Source organism: Podarcis muralis, chromosome 17 (assembly GCF_964188315.1).
Source record: "Podarcis muralis chromosome 17, rPodMur119.hap1.1, whole genome shotgun sequence".
NCBI lineage: Eukaryota > Metazoa > Chordata > Lepidosauria > Squamata > Lacertidae > Podarcis > Podarcis muralis.
In genome coordinates, this window is record NC_135671.1 from 2,962,360 (window position 1) to 2,977,918 (window position 15,559).

A 15,559-nucleotide genomic window follows, 5' to 3' on the forward strand; every position below is an offset into this window, starting at 1 on the left:
GTAGGTTAGGCTGAGAGGCAGTTGAGTGGGGATTTGAACCCTGGTCTCCCAGGCCTGACACTCTAACCACTATGCCACACTGGTATAGCATTACTCAAATTATAATACTCAAATCACTCAAATACTGTACATAAACCAGTCTCACAGTTTTGCACATGGAAGAGAAAGCAGGGCTCCATTCAGTGGGAGGCAACGTATTTTTGCACATGATATATCCTGGTTCAGTCATTGGCATCCCCTGTTCAAAGGATGCACAGAAGCCTTTCAGAGAAGAGGACAAGTCAAGCTGTCTCCAGCTTAACTAACGTGAGAATATTTGTTTGGAAACAAATGCGTCAGGTGTGTTTCAGGTTGGTCATTAGCTGAGCGTGAGATGATGGACTGAGCAGATGGTCCAGGTGTTGCTGCTTCTCCTGATTCTGATAACATTTGCCATCTCCCCCTTCCCCATCTTGCTCCTGACGCACTTCCATTTTCATGACAAGCTAATATTAGACAAATGCCATTGCAGCACTAGCAAAACAAGAATGAGGGTAATAGAAGAAGAAGAAGAAGAGTTTGGATTTGATATCCCGCCTTTCACTCCCTTTAAGGAGTCTCAAAGCAGCTAACAATCTCCTTTCCCTTCCTCCCCCACAACAAACACTCTGTGAGGTGAGTGGGGCTGAGAGACTTCAGAGAAGTGTGACTGGCCCAAGGTCACCCAGCAGCTGCATGTGGAGGAGCGGAGACGCGAACCCAGTTCCCCAGATTACGAGACTACCGCTCTTAACCACTACACCACACTGGCTCTCAGTAATAATAATAATAATAACAACAATAATAATAATTTATTATTTATACCCCGCCCATCTGGCTGAGTTTCCCCAGCCACTCTGGGCGGCTCCCAATCAGTGTTTAAAACAGTACAGCATTACATATTAAAAACTTCCCTGAACAGGGCTGCCTTAAGATGTCTTCTGAATGTCAGGTAATTATTTATCTCTTTGACATCTGATAACTGTTGTGGTGATAAACCAGAAAAGTAAAGCTTTTGGATGACCGTCTAAGAAGCAGGGCAATTTAGATCTCAAGTGCACATGAACGTCAGCCACAATCCATCTATAGCCTATAGCTTCTTGAGAAATACTGCTGTTTGACGCCTTTTCTCTCAAACCAGCTTCCATCCAATTTGAAAAATGTAAGCCGCAATTAAGCTGAGTGGGTGGACATTTGAGGCATCCCCTGCGCATGTGTGGATGGCAGCATCACTGAATACGATTTGGGGCTGGAGGGTTGCAAGTGCAGAGAAGCAAGTCAGGTAAAGCACATTGGGTGAAGACTTCCTTGTCCCCTCTGTGACTTAGAATACATCTGGGAAAACCAGCATCGCTGTGTTTCAAGTCACTATAGTATAGTTAGTTTTTCACCTTGCTCTTTGAAAACTGTTCTCTGAATAGCTACCATGGCGTTTAAGTAAACGGTATTTTTGTTAGTTAAATTCTTAACTTTTTTTGGACTAAGTTATTACAAGCCTTGTATCTAATATTACAAGCCTTGTATCTAATATTAGCCTGGTTCACAGAAATTAAGCAACCGATCTAAAGGACTGCCTTTTCGCACAAGTCTGTCTGGATACTATGGTAATCATTAAGGTTAGATGGGTCAGTCCTGAGGCAGACTGTGTCCCTTTTACGCGTGTTCATATGTCCTGTTCAATTTCCATGCGGATTTACCCACACACACACCCAAAACCTGCACACATATGTCGTGTTTATTTTTAACTACTAAGAATACAAGCTGGTCTGAGATCTGACTTGCACTTAAAACAAAACAAAAACCACAGGCACTAACTTTACCACATGGAGCGGCTAAAAAGTGCAACTCCTGTCATGTCACATGTGTGTTGAAAATGTGGCTGGAGAATAATGGCACATGAAGGCGTGCTGTCCCAACCAGGAACGTTGTGCCCCCATCCCACACCTGCCATGTTTCTAGAAGGCTCTCAGGGACATTGCTTGAAGGAACAGATAGCTGTCCCTTTTCTCCCATGTCAATAGCCACTACAATATTTCTGGTTGGGACAGCACATCAACACACCATATAACTCTTTTGCAACTAAATTTTCAACGTGAATGATAAGAGTAGCATTTTAAGCCACTTTGAGCAGCTGGTACTTGTTTTTAAAAGTGTGTGTGTGTGTGTGTGTGTGTGTGTGTATGTGTGTGTGAAGTCAGCCCTCAGACCACATGAAACAAATTTGTTGTGGTGCTTTTTCAATTGTGGTACCCTGTGTGCGCTATTTTTCTTCTCACCGTTCTTTTAACACCAGGCAAAGACTTTTTCATTTAACCAAGCTTACCAATTTGCCATTTTAAGATGGTTTTAATCTACTAGTTTTTGACGAGTACTGTTGGTGTTTTGTTTTGTTCTGCTCAGGTTTTACTGTTCTGCTACTGTTTTTATCTTGATACTGTATTTTAGTGGTGTGAGACATCCTGGAAGTTCTTAAAACTGAAAGCTGGCATAAGCACATTTTGGTTTTTTTAATTAAAAAAATCAACACACAACTTAGCTCACTTTAAAAAAAGTACGTGTTTGCGTTCATTTTCAAGCATTCCGTGGAAATACTTGAAAAGACTTGAGAGGTTTTTTTTAAAGGCATTTAGAATAATAGAATCATAGAGTTGGAAGGGACCACAAGAGGCATCTAGTCCAACCCTCTGCAATGCAGGAATCTTTTGCCCAACATGAGACTCAAACTCACAACTCTGGGATTAAGAGTCTCATGTGCTACCAACTGAACTCTCTCAACCAAACACATTGTTTTTTCTCACACCCTTCCACTACCAGCCCTCTCCCCACCCCAAATACCTCTGAGAAGATTAAAGTTAAAAGGGGAAAAAAATTAGGAGGCAGAGAAAACTACAAATCCTATGCTTCCTGGCAGAACTGAATATCCCTGGTCCCTGAAAACTCCCTGACAATGGTGTCATTTCCAGTTCAAGAGAGGCTAGTCAAGTGTCTCTAATTAAAGTCTTCCCCCAGCATCTATAGCCCCCTCTCCCTTCTCAAAAATAAGAGGTTTATTTTAATGGGGGGGGGGGTCATAGAATTGGAAGGGGTCACAAGGGTCATCTAGTCCAGGATTTCTAAAACTTGAGTCTCCAGCTGTTTTTGACTACAGTTCCCATCATCCATGTCCACTGGTTCTGCTAGCTAGGGATGATGGGAGTTGTAGTCCAAAACAGCTGGAGACCCAAGTTTGGGAAACCCCAGTCTAGTCCAACCCCTTTGCCATGCAGGAATGTCATCTCACACTCATTTGCAAAAGGATGTATAAAACAACACAAGCATTTGGCAAGTAAACGTTTCAGCAGCACCAGCTGCCATTTCTGTTTCTACCTAACTTCAGGCATTTTAATGGCTTTTGATTTTGGCACAGCAGGGTTGGTCCGCCAAGAGATGCCAGTATCAGTGATGGCCTGATTCAGCCTATATCTGTATCCTTCTCCGTAGGTACTGAAGCACCTGCGGCACTTGAACTTCACAAACAACATGGGAGAGCAAGTGGATTTTGACGAATCTGGGGGCCTGATAGGGAATTACTCCATCATCAATTGGCACCTGTCACCAGAGGACGGCTCCATTGTCTTTGAGGAAGTCGGACACTATAATGTTTATGCCAAGAAAGGAGAGAGGCTGTTTATCAACGAGAACAAGATTCTGTGGAGTGGATTCTCCAAGGAGGTAAGAGACACCAGCCACCCCAAACTAACATTAATATTTATCAGCCTTTCCCACAAGGTCCACAGATCTTTTTGGGCTGAAATTCTTTCCCATAGCCAACAGCGAGGTTCTGTTTTCTTGGGTCCGGCTCACAGGAGGGGAAAAAATGCATCGTTTTTGTTGCCGCTGCCTGGTTTTTTGTGGGTGAACAGCAGGCAAAGTGTGCCTGTGTGTGCTGGTATCAGTTCCTGTCCTCCGAATCATAGTGCTGGTGTTGCCATTTTGAATGCTGTATAGCAGTGTTTCCCAAAGTGTGGTATATGTACCCTTAAGGGTTCCATAGGTAGATGGCAGAACTCTTTATTTTACTTTATCATAGTCTTTTTAGCTGCAGAAAACAATCCAATGATAAAATAGTAGTATTAAAATTGCGCTGGTAAGATGAAATTCTCAAAAGGGGTATGCGATTATTGTAAGTTTGGGAAACGCTGCCATTAAGCAACATGAGTTAGAGGACAGAGCTGGGTGTGCCATGCGCTTGCCTCCCTGAGATCCCTCCTGTTGCTATAAGCCCTTTTTGTCCCACTCCTTTCCATTGATCTCCCAGCCCTGTGCCTGGTGCTAGAATCACAAATGCATTGAGCTTTTTGGGGAGCCCTTCCTACCTCTGAGCGCCAGCAATGCTTTCAAAGGAAGGCATACAGATTTACACACAGCCGCAAGCTGCTGTTGCCTCGTCATTTAGTAGTTGATTAAATTGCTCCTATGTTGCTATACATAGGGCTCATCCAGACTTGCCCTTGCTCTGTTGCTTTGCCCTGGCGAAACCCGATCTTTACCACTGAGTTGGAGCAAATGTCTATCAAGTGGATTGAAGTTTGCTCCGATTGATCGCTAAAGAGCAGGTTTTCCAGGAGAAAGCAGGTTATTGGGTTGTTGTTTTTATTTTTATTTTGGATTTTGTGGTTTTATATTTTGATTTTATTCTGCAAACCGCCCTGAGACCTGCGGGTATAGGGCGGTTGAAGAAGAAGAAGAAGACAAGGGCATAACTGCTTGGACAGACCTGTCCCTAGAAAGTGCGGGACAAGCAGGAAACTGCTTGGACTTGTGATTTCTGGGCACAAGACAAGTGCAGGTCTGGATGAGACCACAGCTGGCAAATTGTTGTGGTTCCTGAGGGGGAAAGGCCACTCCATGAAATTGTTCAAATGCTAAGCAACATTCAGCACCAGACCACTGTTTTGAAAGTCACAGTCAAAACAAAAAAATTCCTTCCAGTAGCACCTTAAAGACCAACTAAGTTAGTTCTTGGTATGAGCTTTCGTGTGCATGCACACTTCTTCAGATACACTGAAACAGAAGTTGCCAGATCCTTCTATATAGTGAGAAGGTGGGGAGGGGTATTACTCAGAAGGGTGGTGGGAATGGGTGATTGGCAGATAGCTGTGGTGAGCCTGTTGACGACTCTATCTGTAATTGAAAGTCACAGTTTTGATTTCTGCTTCCACCTTGTGGCTGTTTGGTATACGTGCAGAAATCTGCCATTAGATCGTGTGTGGCAGGTCCCTGCAGTGCCAGGCAGCAAGGATTGCTGGGGTGATGCACAGCATGGATTCTGAGCTTGCTCGCTCTCTGACGCAAAGGTACAGTGGTGCCTCGCAAGACGAAATTAATTCGTTCCGCGAGTTTTGTCGTCTTGCGATTTTTTTTCGTCTTGCGAAGCACGGTGTCGGGAAAGTTTTGGAAAAGCTTCAAAAATCACCAAAGTCTTCAAAAACCTCAAAAAAGGCTACCACACCGCGTTCTATGAGTTGCTCCTTGAAGTCAAGTTGCAACTATATTAACGGTATTAAGAAAAAGGAAACAAACTTGCAAGACGTTTCCGTCTTGCGAAGCAAGCCCATAGGGAAAATCGTCTTGCGAAGCAGCTCAAAAAACAAAAAACCCTTTCGTCTAGCGAGTTTTTTGTCTTGCGAGGCATTCGTCTTGCGAGGTACCACTGTGAGTTGGGGCAACAGATGTTGTGCATATCAGCACGATGCTGCCTTTGAGAGCTACACCACCATGGAAATTTCTTGCCGCTGGCAATGAGAAACAACCCATTACCGTGTTAGATACTGACAGATAGTGCAGATTCTAAGCCTTCAGTGGCACAAAGATCACCCTTGCATTTTATCATTTTTCAAGTCAATTTGGGACTCTTAACGCCTGGCTCACATTTTGGAGGAACAGGCACACCATTCCTTACCCACACCCAAGCCCACAATATGGTTATACCTCTCAAGAGTCCCCTATGACAATCTTTCTGTCACCAACCCATCCTTTGAAGCAGCTGCAAGGACCACAGTGTCCTAGGAGAAGCAGCAGCAGACACTGTCTCCTGCCTCCTCTCTCCAGTTAGTGGTAAGGACTAGGCCCCCGGGGGGGGGGGTCCTCCTTGGTGCTGCCACCTGCAAAAGCAGCAGCATCGACCTCACATCGTCCGCACGGAGGGACAGTGACATGGGCAGCTGCCACTCCTTTCTTAGAGCCTTTGCCACTTAACCAATATTCTATACTGTATTTCTTGCACACCGCTTAGAGATGATTGCAGTTAAGCAGTACATAAATCGCTTTAATAGAATGGAATAAAAGAATAAAAATAAAAGAGCGGCAGCTAATTGCTTGCCTGGTGAAGCAAGGGGCAATAAATGCAAAGAGCAGCCGCCACTGATTCTCCTTTTTTCTGAACGTAATTTTTTATTGGTTTTCAAACAGTTTAACAAATTCAATCCAATTTCAATGCAGTGTTCCCTTAAGATTTTGGCTTCCCGCCCTTCCTCCCATGATGTTTCTATTCAAATAATTAATCTACTGCCCTAAAGGTAATATTTCTCTAAAACATCTGTCCTACATTACATTCCTTTATCAATCTCATTCCTTTGCTTCAAGTCCTGCCTCCCATTTCATTTGACTCTAATATTTTCTCAGATAATCAGAAAAGGGTCTCCATTCAAACGTTTCTTCTTTTGGCTCTCTTATTTCTGACGGCAATTTCTCCATCTCCTGTCTCTCCCCTTTCTGCTGCTGTTTGTGGTCAGCATTGCTACTCCCTTGCCAATTTGCTCAGGTGAACGGTTGGCAGTGGAAGAGAAGTGGCTGTACAGCTGCCAACTGTCCTCTCCCTCGGTGGAAAAGGGGAGGCGCTGCCACCACAGACAGTGGCATCTAGTAGTTGGCAGACCTGCTATCAACATAGGCGCCGACTCCATGGGGCCTGAGGGGGCCCGAGCCCCCTCAAAAATTCGTTGGGGGGGGGCTCTGCCCCCCAATAATTTAAGAAAATTATTAGTTATATTATGCTTTGTAAAATCACAAAATTATGTTGGTATTTTTTATTTTCCTTGTTTGACGATAGTTACCTTTTAAAATACATTCAGTAATGAGTTAAAACAAATAATTATTACGGGAGGCGGGCTCTGGGCTCCGTGCGCGCGCAGCGGAAACGTCCTCCGCCTGTGACGTCACCCGGGCCTTGCGGAAAAGGCGCTGCGGGAGTCGCCGCCGCCGCCGGGGCCGCTGCAGAAGGGTGAGTGGCGAGGGTGGGACGGGGCCGCGCGCTCCTTTCCTCGGCTGCCCTCGTTGCGCGCCTTGGCTCCTGCGGCCAGCGAGGGGAGCCCGGGCCGCGCACGGCTGCTGCTGCTGCCGCCGCCTCTCCTGGGGGCGCCGCCTCCCCGGGCGGGAACGCTGCGGGTGCGCGAGGGAGGAGGGCGGCCTCCGGGGGCTGGGAGAGCCGGGCTGCCATGGCCGAGAGGGCTGCTCTGCCGGGCGCCGCTGAGGAACTTAGAAAACTTCCCGGGGCAGGACCCCGGTATGGGCCCCCCCAATATTTTTTATAAGTCGGCGCCCCTGGCTATCAACCCCCTGTGAGTAGCAGCCTCCACCAGGAGGGCTTTGCCTCATACCTGTTCCTGCTTGGTGAAGTTCAATTTCTCTCCTCAGTCCCTGGAATGAATTGGAGCAGAGCATCTTTGTTAAGTTGTGGGTGAACATATCAGACGACACAGTGATTCTTCAAACAGCTCTTCTTTATTCTGAGGCCAGAACTGAATTGAACTGAAGGGCTCAGTCAGCCTGCTTATATAGAGCTCTAGTACCTTGTTACTGTAACAACTTTCTAAAACTATCCAATCACTGAACGTCACTTTTGATCCTTCATTTGCATAACTATCTACAGTATCCCCCTGCTGGCCCAGGGTGAGAACTTCAGTACATAACAATCTTTATCTAGGTTTTCACCCTCTTCCTGACTGTGCCTCTTTCTGCTCATGGTTGGTTTGTTTTTAATTCCTTCAGGTGCCCTTCTCCAACTGCAGCAAAGACTGCCCGCCTGGCAGAAGAAAAGGCATTCTCGAGGGGACAGCTACCTGTTGTTTTGAATGTGTGGAATGCACTGACGGGGAGATCAGTGATGAGACAGGTATGGTCTGATGCGGAGAAATCGATGCTTTGCTCTCTTCTGCTTGGAGGCATTTCCCAAGATGGAGTTGAAACTGGAGCCCACAGTCAAAAGGTTTTGGCAAATTGAGGCTGTAGCAGTGTTGTCGCAGAACCTCTGGAAGAATTTCATGGCCTTGTTGAGGGAAGTCAGTTGTCACAGCAACAAAATAGGAAGGTGTTTGTTTTGAGTGGTAGATTCAATAGTAGACCACAGCTCTTAGAAACTTTGTTTGCAGTGCCTTCACCCCTTGGTAATATGTCCTGAGCAAGGACAAAATTTGGCTTTTTTATTGATCTTCTCAGTAGGTACCCTTCCTCCTCCTCCTCCTCCTCCTCCTCCTCCTCCTCTTCTTCCCCTCCTCTGCTTGTCAACCTGTGTGGAGAAACTGCCCACATTGCGCTAAATTGGGCGCTCCCTGGATCTCAGCCAGGTACCATTTCAGGCCTAGTTCTAAGGTGGCAAACCTGCATTCTGGGGCATCGTGATAGAAGAACATGATGGGAAACTAGTGTGTCAGAGAGAAGCCTAGTTACAATCCCTGGCACGCTAGTTTTCTGTATGGAGGAAATTTATTTGTAGATGCTGATTTACCGCTATAGTGACATCTAGGCCTGGAACTGCCTTCCAACTGTTTTGGAATTTCTGCCTTCATATTTTTAAGGAAGGGGAATAACTTGTAAAAGAATGAGGTTTCCTCTTATCATCTACTGCCTGTCCCTTTGGCCTTTACCTGTCTATCTGTGGCCTTTTAGAAGTGGATGGAATGTTTGTAATGTATTGGGTCATCATCTTTATTGTCGTCCCCAGTTTTAATGTGGGCTTTTGTTTATTTTTGTTTGGTTCAGGTTGCTTTGGGCAAGATAAAGTATCTAACAAATTTAATAAAATGATGATGATGATGATAAGGTTAACTGATACAGGTCTTGTGGCCCTCTGTACCTTCAGGGGCAACTACAACCCTGGCACCCCTCAAGGGCTCATGTTCTAGGGGTCTTGCACCAGACCCCCATCTACCTCTCAACATTACACAAAGAAAGAAGACGAATGAGACCTTGCAGTCCACTTCAGCCTAATGCAATGACTTGGCCAGGCCCTATATTGTAATTTTGACAGGTGTTTAATGTTCTTAAGCTTGTAAAATTGCATGTGTGTTTTAATATTTATTCATTACGTCATGTAATTTGTTGATGTAACCTGCCCTGGGGCCTTAGATCACTTTAATAAGTAAATAAAATGAGCGAGAGTTGGTCAACTCTCAGGCAGCGGATAAGACAATACGCAACATACATGCTGTTCAGGCTCAGAAATTCCTTCCCTTCCCTTCCCCTTCCCCTTCCCCTTCCCCTTCCCTTCCCCTTCCCCTTCCCCTTCCCCTTCCCTTCCCTTCCCCTTCCCCTTCCCTTCCCTTCCCTTCCCCTTCCCTTCCCTTCCCTTCCCCTTCCCTTCCCTTCCCTTCCCCTTCCCTTCCCTTTCCTTTCCCTTTCCTTCCCTTCCCTTCCCTCCCCTCCCCTCCCCTCCCCTCCCCTCCCCTCCCCTCCCTTCCTTCCCTCCCTCCCTTCCCTCCCCTCCCCTCCCCTCCCCTCCCTTCCTTCTTTCTTTCTTTCTCAAGAGTGTCTTGTCTTTTCCAGATGCTAGTGCCTGTGAGAGGTGTGATGAAGACTTCTGGTCCAACGAAAACCACACGTTCTGCATTCCCAAGCAAATAGAATTTTTGTCTTGGACAGAGCCGTTTGGGATCGCGCTCACCCTCTTCGCTATACTAGGCATCTTCCTCACGTCATTTGTCCTAGGGGTCTTTACCAGATTTCGCAACACACCCATCGTCAAGGCCACAAACCGCGAACTCTCTTACCTCCTCCTCTTCTCCTTGCTTTGCTGCTTCTCCAGCTCCCTTTTCTTCATCGGGGAGCCCCAGGACTGGAACTGCCGCTTACGGCAGCCGGCCTTTGGCATCAGCTTTGTCCTCTGCATCTCCTGCATCCTGGTGAAGACCAACCGCGTCCTCCTGGTCTTTGAGGCCAAGATACCCACAAGCCTCCACCGCAAGTGGTGGGGCCTTAACCTCCAGTTCCTCCTGGTCTTCCTGTGCACTTTTGTGCAGATAGTCATCTGTGTCATCTGGCTCTATACGGCTCCCCCTTCCAGCTATCGGAATCATGAACTGGAGGACGAGATCATCTTCATCACCTGCAACGAGGGCTCCTTGATGGCACTGGGCTTCCTGATCGGCTACACATGCCTCCTGGCCGCTATCTGCTTCTTCTTCGCTTTCAAGTCCCGCAAGCTGCCCGAGAACTTCAACGAGGCCAAATTCATCACCTTCAGCATGCTGATCTTCTTCATCGTTTGGATCTCTTTTATCCCAGCTTACGCCAGCACCTACGGCAAATTTGTCTCGGCGGTGGAGGTGATCGCTATACTGGCTGCCAGCTTTGGGCAGCTGGCTTGCATCTTCTTCAACAAGGTCTACATCATCCTCTTCAAGCCTTCACGCAACACCATCGAGGAGGTGCGCTCCAGCACCGCTGCCCACGCCTTCAAGGTGGCTGCCAAGGCCACGCTGCGGCGCAGCAATGTGTCCCGCAAGAGGTCCAACAGTCTTGGAGGCTCCACAGCCTCGACGCCGTCCTCGTCCATCAGCAGTAAAAGCAACCATGAAAATCCCTTTTCACTGCCAAGTCCAGTGGACCACCAGCAGCCACATGGGTGCAAGCAAAAGGTGAGTTTTGGCGGCGGGACTGTCACTTTCTCGCTGAGCTTCGAGGAGCACCAGACAAATGCAGTAGCCAACCGGAATGCAAAGCACAGGAACTCACTGGAAGCCCAAAACAGTGACGACAGCCTCATGCGCCACAAGGCCCTGCTTCCTCTGCAACCCAGCGAACCACGAGGCAACGAGCCCAACTTCCAGATGCCCTCAATTCAAGACTCCAACACGCAGGAACCAGTAATGGCAGAAGCCAAGCAAGAAGTGCAAAACTCGGAAGAAGAGCAACCTTCTTTGTCAGATGCATACTTGCGGGATTTTGTAGGCAATGACTCCGTCCTAGAGAACGCCATTCATTCATAATCAAAGAAAAAGGAGTCTGTTTCCCCCGCTCTTCTCTAAAACGGGGGGGGGGGGGGAGGACTGGATACATCTGCAACACAGCCAGCCACTTCTTATGGTTAGAATCAGCAGGATAAACTCACCTCCAAAGGGCTGTTGAGGGTGGGAGGGGGAAGAAAATGCCTAGTGATCATTTTAGTGAACATCTGTGCTGGTTGTGGAAGATATGAGGAGAAGAAACCCGTTGGAAGGACTAGTACTCCCCCCCCCCCCAAAGCTGGGTTTATCAGATTTTTGTGTGGAGTTTATCATTGTTCTACCCTAGTGGTCCAAGGCCACCAACTTGCTGGTTAGTGAACATCTCTGAACAGTTCTAGTAACATGCTTTTACATTGATGTATATTATCCCTTTCCTTCGTGGTGTGTAATAGCCCCTCTTTATATGTAAAACTGCTTAGCCATATTGCAACGAGGAAAGCCTTTCTGCTTTACACAAAACGGGACACGTGGTTTGACTTAGGGGAACGTCGTCCTCCAGCTAAATGAATTTCAGCTGTTGCCCTCCACGTGTAAAGTATTTAAAAACAAGAAGACATCGCTCCTTGTATTTACAATCAAAAGATTAGCCGCTTTATGCTGCTCCCAATGTCTCATAAAAGAGGAATAGCGTCCTGAGAAACATCGCTGCTTTTATGCAGAGCTGCTGTCCTCCCAGAGATGCGTGCCCAGGGCTGACTCACTTGGTAGGCAAAAAGGAAGGGCAGCTTGTGCTCCTGGGGAATTTACAGAGAGCTCAGTAACATGTGCCCATAACGTAATTCAGGCTACTGTTGTTATGGCTTCTGTGCTACAAATGGCTGGCATTTTATTACAGCAGGGGTCACCAGTCCTCTTGGGCACATTTGCAAACCAGATACCGTATTTTTCGCTCCATAAGACGCACCTAGTTTTTAAAGGAGGAAAACAGGGGGGGAAATATTCTGAATCAAATGTTGTACTAAACTATTTAATAAACTACCGGTATATCAGAGTGAGAGGGACAGGAGCTGTATGTTTCTTTAGCGTGCGCGCTCAAGGAGCGACGAGCGGAGAGGCAGCACGCCCCCAGACGGACCCAACACAGGAACCCCAGCAGCCTCCTCTCGTGTAAGCGGCTCCTCTCCCACTTTACTGCTTTAAAGCGAGCTGAGCCGGGGAAGAGGGAAGGAAGGAGAGCCCGTCCGTCCCTCCCTGATCTGCGGCTCGCTTTAAAGCAGCAAAGCGGGACAGCAGCCGCTTACACCTGTGTAAGCAGCTCCTATCCCGCTTTGCTGCTTCAAAGCGAGCCACGGAGGAGGGAAGGAAGGGGAGCCATGGATCCTTCACTCGCGACTGCAGCGGGATTCCACCGCAGTCCATAGGCATTCACTCCATAAGACGCACAGACATTTCCCCTTACTTTTTAGGAGGAAAAAAGTGCGTCTTATGGAGCGAAAAATACGGTGAATCATTGTAGATGCCCCCCACAGCCACACGCAGAACAGCCTTTTCAGTTGGCTACAACAGAACGCTTCTTTCAAGTCTAGTTTGAACAGGTGTCCGGAATCCTTTTTGGGTGCTTGTGCACCCATAACTGCCTCATTGGTCAGCTGTGCCCTGCCATTTGCACTGTACTGTGTTAACTTCTGTCAAATCCATGGCTCTTTTGGGGAGTAACCCAATACATTTGCAGGCATAATTGGGCTAACAACTAAGCATTAAAGGAAGGAGATGGTCTAAAAGAAAAGGCTCTGAAAAGTGAGGAGTCACATCCCCAAGGAGGCCTCATTGAACTTTTCACGGCTGCAGAAGCATACGGTCATTAATTACCTGAGGTTTCCCCAAGTCATGGGTCTAGCAAGTTAAAACAATATTTATAACAAACAGACAATGCGTTCAGGGAATAATAACCAGGCCCCAGGGCACCGAGGATCATTGTGGAGATTAAATACCTGGAAAGCTAGGCTGTGTTGCAGAAAGCAGCTGACAGCCCGGGGTCCTTCAAAAAGCTTAAATAATGGCAAACTAGCACAAAGTAGGCATGTCCCCAGTTTTGTTCGTTAGGAAGAATTAAAAGCGGCTAGCCAGTGGTAGGTGTGGCCAATGCTTTTGCTAAGGGTAGAATGAAACACCAAGATCTCTGTCACCCCAACTTCTGCAACTGCTGGAGTTCCAAAATGTGTCTTACAGATAGCAGAGGTTGTTGTGACAGTCAAGACCTAACAGCTGACTCCTGTAAGTAGAGAATGCATCCATAAGTAATATTGGGCCTGCCCCGAGAGAGAAAACTAAGGAATTTATGACTGAATAATAATAATAATAATAATAATAATAATAATAATAATAATAATAATAATAATAATTTATTATATATACCCCGCCCATCTGGCTAAGTTTCCCCAGCCACTCTGGGCGGCTCCCAATCAAGTATTAAAAACAATGCAGCGTTAAATATTAAAAACTTCCCTGAACAGGGCTGCCTTCAGATGTCTTGGAATACTTTCCAAATGTTTGCAGCTTATCGAACAGCTCTTCTCCCCCAAGTACTTGTAGTTGAACCACATCATATAATCCTGCACAGTGAGCACAAAACTTGAAAAATGCATCATGTCATCACCAACCTAGAAAGTGTAGCATATGTAAGAAGTGAAATGAAAGAGCAGGTGTTGAATGTCCATTGAGCGATACGAAGGAAAGTGCGTAGCTCTACCTACCTATATTTTGTGCTCTACTATTTGTGAGTCCAGAGAACACAACATCCAGTGCATTGTGGAAATGTCAGCACCGAGTAGTCATACTCAAGAATGTGACATGGAATGGCAGCATTGTCCAAGGTTTTCTTCCCCCTTGTTTTGTTAAAAATCTTTTAAAAAAGTAGACTTTCCTGCTCAGCAAGAGTCTCTTGTATTTTAGCCGTAGATCTTACTCCTCATATTGAGGTTAAAGAAAGTCATGGCGTTCAGCCTGGCGTCTTATATTTAATCCTAATAATTCTTCACTGGCGTTTTAAGGGTTTAGTGATAGGATAGTTTTGTGCTAGAAGGGCCCTGACAGTGAGCACCATTACACATACACTGGAAAGGAGTTTATACTTTATGTTTCAGGAACCTCAGTGGACTATCATTTCTGAGGTTGCTTCACTTGTTTGTATACAGTCATACCTTGGGATAAATACGCTTCAGGATAAGTATTTTCGGGTTGCGCTCTGTGGCGACCCGGAAGTAACGGAGTGCGTTACTTCTGGGTTTCGCCGCTTGCGCATGCGCAGATGGTCAAAGTGACATCACGCACATGCGCGGAAGCGGCGAAACGTGACCCGCGCATGTGCAGACGTGCTGTCGCGTCTTACATTCCGTTCAGGATGCGAATGGGGCTCCGGAACGGATCCCGTTCGCATCCCGAGGTACCACTGTGTGTATATATATACACACAAGCTGGGCAAAAAAATCTTCTGGCTTTTGTAAGAAAAACAAAAAACCCATTTGCTTTCAGATCCAGCTACCAGAGTTTGCAGGATATCTACCCACAAGTGCTAGTACTGAACTCTGAGCATGGCTTTCTTCTGATGCAAGAGAAGTGCAAGTCCGCAGCACTCTCCCCTGTATGGCTTAGACAACTTCCTTGCCTTTAATCCCCAGAGACTGTGGATTGTGGAATCACCCTGCCTTGGTACAGTAGCAATAAAGGAGACAGCAGTAGGTCAAAGCCAGCTCAAGACTGTTGATGTGGTTTTGAAGTAGGTTGTATGAGTGCAGCCGGAGTTCAGCTCATGGTGAGGTGGTCATACGACATGTCTCTCCATCATGCATCCAGCATGAAGCTTAATCATTTTGCTTCTGACACCCTGCAGTGAATATAGGCTGAGCTGCATGACTTTCATCCCATGCAAGACTTAACACATATACGAATGGGGGATGTACTCCCTTACTTTGTGGAAAAGGCAAATTAAAGGCATGTCTTCCTAACAGCATATCACATGCTGTTTGCGTTGTACACATGGAAGTAGCCTAAGGGTGCACCCAGATTGTAGTTTCTAATGGGAAAGAATGGGCACCCAGTGTACACACACACACACACACACACACACACACACCCTCTGTGTCGAACAAGAACAAGTGTGTCGAACAAGGACTGAGCTCTGAGTTCAACAAAAAGGGCCTCTTCTTTGGCAAAATACTTGTTCTTTTTGTGTCCCACACTTTCCCTGCACTCTACAAGCATTTGGACCAAAAGCGTGAGAAGCTTGTCTGTCTGTCTCTGCATCCTTGTTCGCTGCACTTTCACAACAACTCCTTACCATA

The 15,559-nt window shown here is 46.6% G+C and overlaps 1 protein-coding gene across 1 annotated transcript in view; it reads left to right on the forward strand.

Annotated features, from left to right (window-relative positions):
* The window catches only part of CASR (calcium sensing receptor), a 51,479-nt gene extending 39,211 nt beyond the window's left edge, over nucleotides 1–12,268 (forward strand). Inside the window, exons 5-7 of the mRNA XM_028712705.2 lie at nucleotides 3,499–3,729; nucleotides 8,047–8,170; nucleotides 9,820–12,268. Coding sequence (XP_028568538.2) covers nucleotides 3,499–3,729; nucleotides 8,047–8,170; nucleotides 9,820–11,261 — 1,797 coding nt within the window. The 3' untranslated portion in view covers nucleotides 11,262–12,268. The remainder of the gene's footprint in view (nucleotides 1–3,498; nucleotides 3,730–8,046; nucleotides 8,171–9,819) is intronic.
* Nucleotides 12,269–15,559: the final 3,291 nt, after the last annotated feature.